The sequence below is a fragment of the Caretta caretta genome, chromosome 1 (assembly GCF_965140235.1).
Source record: "Caretta caretta isolate rCarCar2 chromosome 1, rCarCar1.hap1, whole genome shotgun sequence".
Lineage (NCBI taxonomy): Eukaryota > Metazoa > Chordata > Testudines > Cheloniidae > Caretta > Caretta caretta.
Genome location: NC_134206.1, coordinates 13,126,415 through 13,139,146, shown reverse-complemented (window position 1 = coordinate 13,139,146; position 12,732 = coordinate 13,126,415). Strand labels below are relative to the sequence as shown.

At 52.9% G+C, this 12,732-nt stretch overlaps 1 protein-coding gene across 1 annotated transcript in view; it reads left to right on the top strand.

Annotated features, from left to right (window-relative positions):
• Positions 1-652: 652 nt before the first annotated feature.
• ARHGEF17 (Rho guanine nucleotide exchange factor 17) overlaps positions 653-12,732 on the top strand; it is a 244,457-nt gene continuing 232,377 nt past the window's right edge. The window contains exon 1 of the mRNA XM_048839474.2: positions 653-4,563. Within this exon, the coding sequence (XP_048695431.2) occupies positions 670-4,563 (3,894 nt within the window). The 5' untranslated portion in view covers positions 653-669. The remainder of the gene's footprint in view (positions 4,564-12,732) is intronic.

Sequence of the window (12,732 nt, the reverse complement as noted above, 5' to 3'; positions counted from 1 at the left end):
CCCAAGCCATGTTCCCAGACTTTCCTTCAGAGACCACCCCCTCATTTCAAGAAACCACGCCTCTCAGGGAAAGTTTATTTGACTGCAAGAGAACAAAATAAAGGGAGGGCGACATTTAAGCCCCAAAATAATAATCGAAAAGAGAAGGGATGAGGACTTGCCTCTATGTTGCAAGGCAAGTGGGCCGCTTTGGCGTCTGACCAAGAGATGCCTTCGGATTCCGTGCGGCGGGGAGATGTCGGTGTGGCGGCTGGGTGCAGGGGATGAAGTCGGATTGGAAAGGGGGCCACTTCCTTTCACCGAGCTGGAGCGGCCGCTGCCGCGGGGAAAGTGCCACTGAAGTTTGCCGCTTGCTTTCCCACCCCAAAACGTCGGGCTGCCTGGGAATCGCCTCGGAACCGGGGGAAAGGGATCAAGCCGCGATCCGGGGCTTTGGGGAAGGGCGCGTTTGCAACCCCCCCACCCCCCTCGGGACTTGCCGTGGGAAGTGGAAGTTGCCTCCGAGTTTGCAGCGCCGCGGGGACCCTGGATGGCGGAGGGCGGCGTGCGGGGGCCGGACTGCTCGCCGGAGCGGGCTTAGGGCTGGAGCAGAGGGGAGGAGAGGAAGGGGGGCGGCCGAGAGAGAAGGGGGGCGGTGGGTGGGTGGGCTGAGCGCGGCGTGTATATACAATGGCGGAGGGGGAGGCCGAGGGGACAGCTCCCCTCTGCCGGAGCGTCTCCTTCAAGCGGCTGGAGCGGTGGCTGGAGGCAGCGGCCGAGGGGGAAGGAGCCCGGCCGCCGGCTTGCCAGTGCCAGCCCCCCGGCGCCAGGGCGCAGCAGCCGCCGCCGCAGGAGCGGGACTCGCCGCAGCGCCGCCGGCGATCGCCCTCCAGAGCCGCCTCCAGCGGCCTCTCCCGGAAAGTTTCCAAGCTCGCGGCCGCCGCCGCCTGCCCCTCCCCGGAGCTCCGGGGCAGAGCCCTGCGGAGCCTGTCCCCGTCCGTCCGCCAGCTCTCGCAGCGCTTCGACGCCGCCGCCGGGGCCGCTCCCCCGCCCGCCCCCCGCAGCTCCCAGAGCGAGGAGGAGCCGGACGAGGACGGGGCCACCTGCTGCCCGCCCCAGCCGGGGAAGAGGGAGGCTCGGCCGCCGCCCGATGAGGAGGGCGGGGGGCCGCAGCGCAGCCAGGGGCTGAGCGAGCCCCCCAAGGCCGGGGAGGCCGGACTGGAGCCGGGGGGGCTCTGGCCCAGCGTCACCGAGATGCGCAAACTCTTCGGGGAGAGCTTTCGGCGGCCGCCCCCCGGCCGGGCCCCGGAGGAGGAAGGTGGGGCCCGCTCCCCGCACGGCGGGGCCGGCAGCTCGGCCGCCGCGGGGACGGGGCTCGGGGCGCCCCGGCCGGGCACGGACAGCCCCCCGCTTCCCAGCAGCGGCCCCGCTCCGGCCAGGAGGGAGGAGGAGCGGCCCCGCGCCGGCCCCAAGCCGCCGCCTCCCCCGCCGCCGCCCCGCAGCTGCGTGCCCTACCCCGGCCTGCTGCGAGCGCACCCGCTGCCCTGCGCTCCGGCCGGTGGGGAGGCCCGGCGGCAGCCGCAGCACCAGCCGGCTTGGGATAGTTTACATTCCTGGCATAGTTCTTCCAGACCACAGGCTGCCCCCCCGCCCTCCACCGCCTCCTCTGCTGCCTGCAGCCCCCTCCCAGAAGGGAGCTCCCGCTGCCAGGACTTGCTGCCCGCTCACGGCTTGCCCTTCCCTGGCAGCACCAACAGCAAGCATGGCCCCTCCGGGGGCAGGCCCAGGTCCCTGGAGCGGTCCTCGGGGAGCGAGGAGGAAGGGAACCAGCTGGTGACCCCCAGGAAACGCTCCGTCCGGAAGAAAAAGAAAGACCTGGGCCTTTGGGACCATGAGTCCGACAGCGACGGGCTAGCGGGAATGGAGGCCGGGCCAGGGCGGCCCCCGTGGACTCATGAGGTCCTGGCACACCTGCCTCTTCCTGCGAACGATGAAGCCAAGCCGCCCTCGGTGGCAAAGAGGCTGGCAGCGGCAGATTGCAACAGTGGGAACACCTTTGCCGCCCTGCTGGGGGAAGCCAAGGCAGCGGGCAGCGTCGAAGGGCACCGGCAGTTCGTGAGGGGCATGTCAGAAGGCGTATCTGCTGCTCACTTCCCGCTGGCCGCAGCGCCACCCATACCCCTGGTCTCCCGCGTCTCCAAAGTGAACATCCCGCCTTTCGGGCTGAGCCCGTGCGGGTCGAGAAGCAGCAGCAGGTACTCGAGCACCGAGACCCTGAAGGAAGAGGACCACTTTGGGCCCTGCTGGCCCAGCCAAAGCCGGAGCTTCCAGGGGGGCCTTGGCATGTACAGATCCCCCAGCTTCGGCCACAGCGACAGCCTCTCCAGGCTGCAGCAGCAGGTCCGGGTGCGTCCTAAACTGCCCATGGGCATCGGCAAAGTGAAACAGGACCCTTCCAGTGAGATTCTGCTCCACTGTGGACCTGAGGCCGAGCAAGCCAAGGACAGGAAGTCCATGTCCAATCCTGACATAGCCACTGAGACGCTGACTCTCCTCAGCTTCCTAAAATCGGATCTCTCCGAGCTGAAGGTGAGGAAGAAAGGTGGCGGGGTCAGTGACCAAGAGGAAAGGGCCTTCAGCAGTGGCAGGAGTGAGAACTACCAGAGCCCACCTGGGCACCAGCTGGGAGGCAGAGGCCGAAGCGTGGCACAAACCCCGAATCGGTGGGCGCTAGGTGGCCGCCCAACTCTCAAAGACCTCACCGCGACCTTACGCCGGGCCAAGTCCTTCACCTATTCTGACAAACCGACGCCACGCAGGCTCCTCCTCCAGAGCTCCAGGAAGCAAAGCTCCTCAGAGCTTCTCCTGGCCAGCAGCAGTAGTGACCATGACAGCGTGGTTTCAGATGGTGATGCTGGTCAGAGAGGGGATGTCGATGGGCTCCCGGTCGTCATCCAGGATCAGTATATTCAGGAAGCACGGCAAGTCTTTGAGAAGATAAGTCGGATCGGCTCCCAGCACGACTACGTCTTTGTGTCCGATCAGAAAGACAGCGCAGGTGTGAAGTGTGGCGAGGAGTTTACAGAGAACCAGAAGGAAGCCGATGTGGCCCTTCTGGGGAGCAAAGAGCATGAGCAGTGTCTGAAGAAAGCAGAGTCTGAAGAAAACCTCTACTGTGAGAAGTCCATGGAGGAGCTCTCGGGTCATGAGTCTAGCATGACCGATGAAGGCATCGTGACGGAGCCTGAGGTGGGTCCCACCAACGCTGCTTATGGGGAACTCTGTGAGACTGTCGTGGCTTGGACACCGGCCAACACCAGCCTAGGGGAGGGCGATACTGATCGAGTGAACAGTAAAGAGATTCTTCTTCCTGGGCTCACAGCGAGAATGAACCACGAGGGTGCTGCTGTTGATGATGCCCTTCCTGGTAAAGCCATGGCCCAAGGGTCCTTAGAGGCACCTTCCACCCCAAGCACCCTGCGGCGCCGAAGGAAGTTTCCCTCTGTTGGCAACAACTGGTCCGATTCCAGCAACGGGGAATCCAATGGCGAAGCCTACAGATCCCTAAGTGACCCCATGCCCCACAGGAGGTGTTCGATCACAGAAGAGACTGAGAACTTCTCAGTGGACAGTAATCTCCTAGGGTCCCTGAATTCCAAGGCCGGTGTCCCGGAGTCTTTGGCCATGGCTCTGTCCGAGTGCACCGGCAGCGCTGCCAGCGACCTGTCAGTCTGTAGCGATGGAGTCAAGGATTACAGCACGGTGATCCAGAACATTGTTAGCCAGCCTGGTGCCATGGACAAGGTGATCGACGAGAGGGGAAATGGTAAGACAGTCAAGAAGAAATCGTTCAGTGACCCCAGCCGTCGCAGTGAGTTGGCCAGCGCAGGCTTTGAGGGCCCCAGTGAGCCAATCAGTGAGATGGACCAGACCATTCCGCCTTCCAGCAGCGAACCCATCCTCTCCGAGCAAAGAGACGAGGTGGGAGAGCTGGAGGAGCTGGGCCAGGAGGTTGAGAAGCTGCGCTCTCAGTCTGAGCACATCCTACCTGCAAAAGTAGGAGGCCACAATGCAGGAGAGGCAGCTCAAAGCTATAGCTTTGACCCCAAGCTGGCGGAAGTCCTGTCCCCCAGGATCATCAGGCGCAGTTCCAAGAAGCGCACCAACCGGGTGACTCACCAGGAGAATCACGAGACTGCATCCTCTGCCACAACTCCTGCTAGTACCCTGAGTAGGTCCAGGCCTGCATCCAAGCATGTCCGGCACGCCAGCGAGCCTGCTGCCTTCCTCCCCATTTCAGCACCTGAGCCTCATGGGTCGCTCAGTCAAAACGTCCATGTAACTGTGCCAGAATCTTCACCTCTCCCCATCAAATCCTACCCTGTCCTCCAAGCTCCATCCTTGGAGGATGTCACCAAGCAATACATGTTGACTCTTAACTCCGGGGACTTGTCTTCTGGTGGCACTGTGGATATGCCCAGGTCTTCGCCTGCTACACCGACTATTTCAGAGCCCAAGCTGCTGAGATGTCCAAAGCAGCAAGAGGAACAGAGCCCTAGCAGCACCAAGAGCAAGCCTCAAGTGGTAAGTGCTCCTGGTTTTAAGATGCTCTAGCCTAGGACCTGATCCAAAACCCAGTGAAGAAAATGGGGTTTTTTTTGTGAACTTTGGATCTGGCTCTTGGGGGGCCAAATTCGCCTTTCATTAACACTGTTGTAAATCTGGAGGAACTCCATTGACTTCAATGAAGTTACTCCAGACAAGTGAGATCAGAATCCGGCCCTTAACTTAATTCACTGCCATCCAAGCCCTTCCACAGGGCAAGCTCCCATTGATGTGAATGTCTGAATTCGGACTCAGTAATATTGTGTAAAAGACACAGGTTCTGGACCTATTTTAGTGGATGACTGTTTTCTTGCTTTCAAATTCAGTCCTACTGTTTTGTCTCTCTGGGATGCTACATAAGGCCTCTGTAAATTGTTGTTCTCTTGGCTGGCGGTGGTTTTTTTTTTTTTTTTTTTGCCTTGAATGTTGAACAAAAGTTGCCTTTTTCTAGTCTATAGGGAACTTACATAGCTTTTTCCTTTCATTGTCATCCCTGGTATTCTGCCCATTGTACTGTAGCTCAAGAACACACCCATTGTTTTAAATATATACAGAAATTCCTACCTATGGGAATCCTGTTTAACTGGAATAAATGCAGCTATTCCCCCCCTACAGCTGAGATTCTGTTTGCCAGTTGTTGATCGTTTGTGACGTTGCTAAGGGTTTCAGAAATAAACCAGACTTTTTTTTTTTAAGTATCAAAATCAGGGAAAACTAAAAAAAAACAAAAAAAAGTTTGTTGCATATTAATGATAACCAAGGTCAGCATCCTGTTCCCATAGTAATTAAGGAGGATTTTGCCTTTGGCATTAGTGAAAATAGAACCAGGGCCCAATGTTACTACCAGACTGCAAATTGGTATTCAGGGAAGTTGATTTCTAGCTACAAACCACATCCCTATATTCTGGTCTTTTTGTTCCCTTCCTGGTTGAAATCTCTGTCGGGGTGGAATTATATGTGAAATACCCATTGCTCCGATCTGTTTGATTGAAATATTGAGTAGATTAAGATGTCTCTGATGTGCTGGAGAATTACATTGAGTGCAGAATAATTTTTCCAGTTGGCATAGGAGAATTTGGAGAAGACTGCCAACCTATCTTGAATCATGTGGCTTTCTGATGGGAGCAAGGGGCTGAGAAATCTCAATAGCAGTGTCTTCTGAAAGGTGCTTTGAAACAGTTCAATAGTATTAAAACAGAATCCGCATTGTGGGCGAGATTTGCAGTCGACTTGATCTAAAGTTCCCTTGAAGTAGCATAGGCGAGTTTTGTTTCTTCTTTCACCCCTGTAATCGGAAACGATCATTGTGGCTGGTGCTGCGGTCTGACTGGTGTCACTTTTTACCTAGTAAAATTTCTTCTTTTGGGGAGGGGAGCAGGGGTGTGTGTGTGCTTTTGCATGTTTTGTTTACGAGAGCTGAATGCCATGTTCACCAGAGCATAAACTATCTACTAAATTGGCAACAACTGTCCTCTTGCTCCATTGTATTTGCCCCTAGTTATGTGTTTTTCTTTTGAACTTTTCTTTCAGTGGTTTTCTTGCAAAGGCGTTTGGGTTTTATTTGTGTAATGTGCTACTAGAATTGTGAGAGCCTGACCATGCCTTACTGATTTATGGGATCTTTACTCATCAGTGTGGAGCGACTGCTACTGATGTAATGCTTTCACTTTTACCTTTGGCGTCTTCCCTCCGCCAATCCCCCTATTTGTTTGCTTTTCTCTACCTGTCATCTCTCATCAAATGCTTCGGTTGCAGGCCCTGTGGGGCAGAGACTGCCTTTGTAAAGAGGCTGTGATCCCTTGATTGGGGCCTCCTTAAATAACAGTCCAGTGGAAGGGCTACACAATCCGGCCTTGTGATGACTGTCTCAGTCTGAAACAATGGGCAGGCTGGAAATCCCACCTCCTGTGTCTAATGGGCAATTCATTTGCCCATGCTGTCAGTAGTTGAACAGCTCCTCGTTGCTAACCGTGGGCTGGCTCCGTGGCTGGTGGAAATGGGCGTGAATCTATCCCTATTGAGATGTTCATAACTGAGGAGGGGGGAAGGGAACAGTCTTGTCACGTCGGAAAGCTTTTGGAGGAGAAGAGTTTACCACTGTTCTGGTGTGTGATTTATGGATGCTGGTGGATTGCCTAGTCCCACGCTGAAAAATTAGCAGCAGCCAAGCAAGAAGTGACCGGCAGCCAAGCTGCTGGACTGGGACAGATAGTTGTCTGTAGCCCTGAAAGGTCATTGCTAGGGAATGAGTTTCTCCTTGATACAGTGAGGAGCGGACACTTCTCTCTGTCCAAGTCACCTGACTGGGAAGATCCAAGGAGTCTTAAGTCTTGTCAGATGTTTCGGTTTTGTTTGATCTTGGCAAGTGCGGCGTGGTTTGTTCTGTTTCTTTGGCAATGGATGGAAAGGAGCAGGCTGGTATCTGCACTAACTGGAGCAGTCTGTTTTTCTGAAAGAGACTGAGGGAGCTGGCACTCCCTTGATTAGTGTCTCATTGAATGAAGTGTGTGTGCACAGGTGCGCATAGAAGAGAGAAGGATGGATGGGTGACTAGAGAGGATTCTTACTGGATATTAATTTTTACTTGAGTTGGGCTCAAATCAAAACCCCAGATCCAAACAGCCCTCAACTTCGGGCAAATCCAGACCCAGATCTGGACTTTTTCTGTGACCCACCTTGCAATAATGGGCCAAACCAAATCACCCCAGCTCCAAACACCCTTGTGCCTTAGAAAAATTTGGATCTTGATAAAGATCCAGATTTGCATCTGGCCCTACAGTGAGTCTGGACCAAAACAGCCCTGATCTTTGTATCTTGGGCCTTCCTCTGAGTTTTACCAACAGCTGTGTTCAGTCATTTTGAGTTTTGTTTTAGGGACAAGTTTGCCTTGAGCTGAATCAGAAGGAACTCTCCATCCTTCCCCCCTCCTCCCAGCTGCGTTCTCCTTTACCCTGTGTGTTCTTCTGTATTAAACTCTTGCCACTTTTCTTTGCCAGGACTCATTCCAAATTATATATATATGTTGGTCTGATTCCTAGAGATTGTTTATGATAAAGGACCTGCAAGGGGGAGTAGCCCAGGCAGCTACAAACAACGGTCTGAAACAAATGATCTTATCTCCAAGTACTGTCTGGAGATTTCAGATTGGAGAGGTTTGTTTTGGGATTGAACCTCGAGGTTGAGCTGAATAGAAAAGGATTCCTTCACTCTCTCCTGGAGACGGCACATTTGACAGTATCCATACCTAGTTATTACCAGCTGGATCCTGCTAGGTGCTGAGTACCTACGGTGCCCTGTGAAGTCAGTGGGAGTTAAGGGCACCATGCCCAGCAATGCAATCCTCTTTTTTCATAATATTATCCAGAGATCAGGACAAAAACCCTGTTCCAGCTGTTTGTGCTGGATGTCCCAGCTGCTTATAATAAATTCTAAGATGGGTCATTTACGGGTGTCTTTATAAGGAGCCGTAGTGACTTTAGAGACGAGTAAAGGAGCCACAAGGAGTGAATTCGGGCCAAGGTCCACAAGGTATTTAGACTCCTAACTTCCTTGGAGCCTAAATACCTTTGTGGATCTGGGCCATAGTTTCCAACCCTTTGAATGGCTAACAATAATAGTACTTATTTTCTAAGCACTGGACAGTCTTTGAGCCCAGTCCATTGTTCCTTGGGTCCCCAGGCCTGCGACTGACCTCAGTATGCAGGATTGGGCCCTGAGACTAATTAAGCCTCACAACACTGCTGTGAGGTTGGCAGGGGGAGTTTTATTATCCCCATTTTATAGATGGGAAAACTGAGATTTGTTCAAGGCCGTAGAGGGAGTCCAATGCCAGCACCCAATTGAGAGCGCAAGGATTCCTAGTGCCCCGGTCTGTGCTCCAGCCAGTGGAGTCTCATCTTCTGTCTCCCATCTCCCCGACCAGTGGTGGTGCTTTTCCAGCAATTGTTGCTTTTAACTTCACCCCTCCTGGGCCCTGTTGCCCGATTGCTTGTGTGCTATGCCCAGGGTCAAAGCACCCCGGCAATGAGAGCAATTTGCATCAGATCTGCAGTGTGGCTCTGCTGCCGTCTCTTGCCCCAAACTCAGTGCGGTGCTCAGACAGGCTCTGCGCCTATCTGGCAAAGTGGGTGCAGGCAGGAGGGAAGTAGAGTGGAGCCAAGGGGCTGCTTTAAGGCTACATGAAACAGTCAGGGGCTGCTTTAAGGGCTCTCCATGCCCCCTCGAATGTCATCTGCGGGACAGTGGTGTGGGGGAACTTGGTGTTCTCTATAGTGATGCCGGACATGAGAAGAGGTGGTGAAAGGGTGAGCTGGGCCTTTAAGGGGATCAAGTCCCTGCTCTGGCCTGGGCCTAGAAATAAAAGGCAGGTCCTTTTTCCTAGTAGGTAGGAGATTTGGTATCTGAGCGACATTCTGGGGCCAGTGTGCCAAGAGGGAGCTAGGAATGGGCCACACGAGGGGCTCAGTAAAAAGGGTCCAGGAGTCAGGCCAAAGTCAGAATGTGGCCAGGAGAAAAGTGAAGCAGAGTGGGGGTTTATGGTGTAGGTTCCCTGGGCCAGAGATTGGGGTAGAGGGCGAGCTTGGCTCTCCCTCTCGTGCCACCAGTAGGAAGTGGAAAACCCCACAAGCCAGGGTAGGAAGCTGTGGCCTTGGGAGGCCAGTGTCTATGATGTCGGTGAGACCGATACTGGAACACTGTGGACAGTTCTGGGGTGCACATCGTGAAAAGGATGTTGGAAAATTTGGAAAGGGTGCTGCAAAGAGCCCTGGGAGTCATGCCAAGGCTGGAAAAAATGCCTCGCAGTGAGAGACATATGAATCTTAAAAAGAAGATGGAGAGGTGGCTTGTTTAGTGTATCAGCACCTTCATGGGGAGAAAATACCAGCTAGCAAAGGGCTCTTCAGTCTAGCGGAGAAAGGCAGATCAAGAACCAATGGCTAGAAGCTGAAGCCAGACAAATTCAGGGCAGTAATAAAGTGCAAATTTTTGAACAGTGAGGACAGTTAAACAGAACAAGAAGTAGAACAAACTACCAAGGGAAGTGGTGGATTTGCCATCTTGTGATGTCTTCAGATTGAGCGGGGGCTGTCTTTCTGGAAGGTCTGCTTTAGTCAAACACAAGTTATTGGGCTCAGCGCAGGGGCGACTGGGGATAATTCTACGGCCTGGGATACCTGCAACATATACAGGAGGTCAGACCAGATGATCTAATGGTCACTTCTGGCTTTAGAAATCTGAGTGCTGTCACATCTGAGCGATAGGGTTGCCAGTTCTGGTTGGATGTATTCCTGGAGGTTTCATCACATGACATGATGACAGGTTTCAGAGTAGCAGCCGTGTTAGTCTGTATTCGCAAAAAGAAAAGGAGTACTTGTAGCACCTTAGAGACTAACCAATTTATCTAAGCATGAGCTTTCGTGAGATACAGCTCACTTCATCGGATGCATACCCTGGAAACTGCAGAAGACATTATATACACAGAGACCATGAAACAATACCTCCTCCCACCCCACTCTCCTGCTGGTAATAGCTTATCTAAAGTGATCATCAAGTTGGGCCATTTCCAGCACAAATCCAGGTTTTCTCACCCTCCGCCCCTCCCCCCCCCCCCCCACAAACTCACTCTCCTGCTGGTAATAGCCCATCCAAAGTGACCACTCTCTTTAAAATGTGTATGATAATCAAGGTGGGCCATTTCCAGCACAAATCCAGGTTTTCTCACCCTCCGCCCCCCCCCCTCCCCAAACTCAGTCTCCTGCTGGTAATAGCCCATCCAAAGTGACCACTCTCTTTAAAATGTGTATGATAATCAAGGTGGGCCATTTCCAGCACAAATCCAGGTTTTCTCACCCCGCCCCACCCCCCTCCAAAAACCACACACACAAACTCACTCTCCTGCTGGTAATAGCTTATCCAAAGCGACCACTCTCCCTACAATGTGCATGATAATCAAGGTGGGCCATTTCCAGCACAAATACAGGTTTTATCACCCCCCCCCCCCCACACACACACACAGACTCACTCTCCTGCTGGCAATAGGTCATCCAAAATGACCACTCTCCTTACAATGTGCATGAAAATAACAGAACGCCACTAGCCGTCACCTTCAGCCCCCAACTAAAACCCCTCCAACGCATTATTAAGGATCTACAACCTATCCTGAAGGATGACCCAACACTCTCACAAATCTTGGGAGACAGGCCAGTCCTTGCCTACAGACAGCCCCCCAACCTGAAGCAAATACTCACCAACAACCACATACCACACAACAGAACCACTAACACAGGAACCTATCCTTGCAACAAAGCCCGTTGCCAACTGTGCCCACATATCTATTCAGGGGACACCATCAAAGGGCCTAATAACATCAGCCACACTATCAGAGGCTCGTTCACCTGCATATCCACCAATGTGATATATGCCATCATGTGCCAGCAATGCCCCTCTGCCATGTACATTGGTCAAACTGGACAGTCTCTACGTAAAAGAATAAATGGACACAAATCAGATGTCAAGAATTCTAACATTCATAAACCAGTCGGAGAACACTTCAATCTCTCTGGTCACGCAATCACAGACATGAAGGTCGCTATCTTACAACAAAAAAACTTCAAATCCAGACTCCAGCGAGAAACTGCTGAATTGGAATTCATTTGCAAATTGGATACTATTAATTTAGGCTTAAATAGAGACTGGGAGTGGCTAAGTCATTATGCAAGGTAGCCTATTTCCCCTTGTTTTTTTATACTCTCCCCCCCCCCCCCCCCGACGTTCTGGTTAAACTTGGATTTATGCTGGAAATGGCCCACCTTGATTATCATGCACATTGTAAGGAGAGTGGTCAGTTTGGATGAACTATTGCCAGCAGGAGAGTGAGTTTGTGTGTGTGTGTGTGTGTGGGGGGGGGTGATAAAACCTGTATTTGTGCTGGAAATGGCCCACCTTGATTATCATGCACATTGTAGGGAGAGTGGTCGCTTTGGATAAGCTATTACCAGCAGGAGAGTGAGTTTGTGCGTGTGGTTTTTGGAGGGGGGTGGGGCGGGGTGAGAAAACCTGGATTTGTGCTGGAAATGGCCCACCTTGATTATCATACACATTTTAAAGAGAGTGGTCACTTTGGATGGGCTATTACCAGCAGGAGAGTGAGTTTGTAGGGGGGGGGGGGCGCGGAGGGTGAGAAAACCTGGATTTGTGCTGGAAATGGCCCAACTTGATGATCACTTTAGATGAGCTATTACCAGCAGGAGAGTGGGGTGGGAGGAGGTATTGTTTCATGGTCTCTGTGTATATAACGTCTTCTGCAGTTTCCAGGGTATGCATCCGATGAAGTGAGCTGTAGCTCACGAAAGCTCATGCTCAAATAAATTGGTTAGTCTCTAAGGTGCCACAAGTACTCCTTTTCTTTTCACATGACATAATGTCAATCTTTCATTCCTGGAGACTCCGGGACAATCCTGGAGGGTTGGCAACCATACAAAGGGAGAAGCAGACAGACCCTCAGCAAAGCGACTGTGTAATCAAGACCCCAGTTTACTCCACTATAACCTGCTGACGTTAGTGACACACCCCACCACAGTTGTGTTGTGGTTTTTCCCTCCTCTCAGCACTGCTGGGAGAGCGTGAGCTGGGGTGAAATCCTGGCCTTGAAATCCTGGATTGACCCCTTGATTCTTGTCCTCCTTGGGCCTCCTCAGCAGAACGGTTTGTTAAGAGCTGGCCACCCAACCCTTTTGACAGTGGGGCAGCAGGAGAGTCGCGGAGCCTTGACAACCAGTAAGGACCCATGTGATGAGAAGAACCCAGACTGAGTTTGCAGAGCAGGCCGTTGTCTGGATCCCCGGGGAGTCGGGGTGACAGTCGAGAAAGACAAGTCCCAGCTCAGACTCTGATGGGGTGGCAGCTTAGGGGTTATTACAGGTTTGGGAGCTTACACCTTGGGAAGCTGTGGTGCAAGTTCAATGAACCTCTGTGGGGTTAGCACGGTAGCTGCCCCGATGCAAAAACCCCTACGGCGGACAAGCCTTGCGTTCAGTATGATCTCCCAGGGCTCTATATTTGGTGGGGTTTTTTTGAATGAAGTTTTCCCGTGATATGTTTCAATAGACGGATTTCCTGAATTGCTTGTTGCATCACTTCTAATGCTGC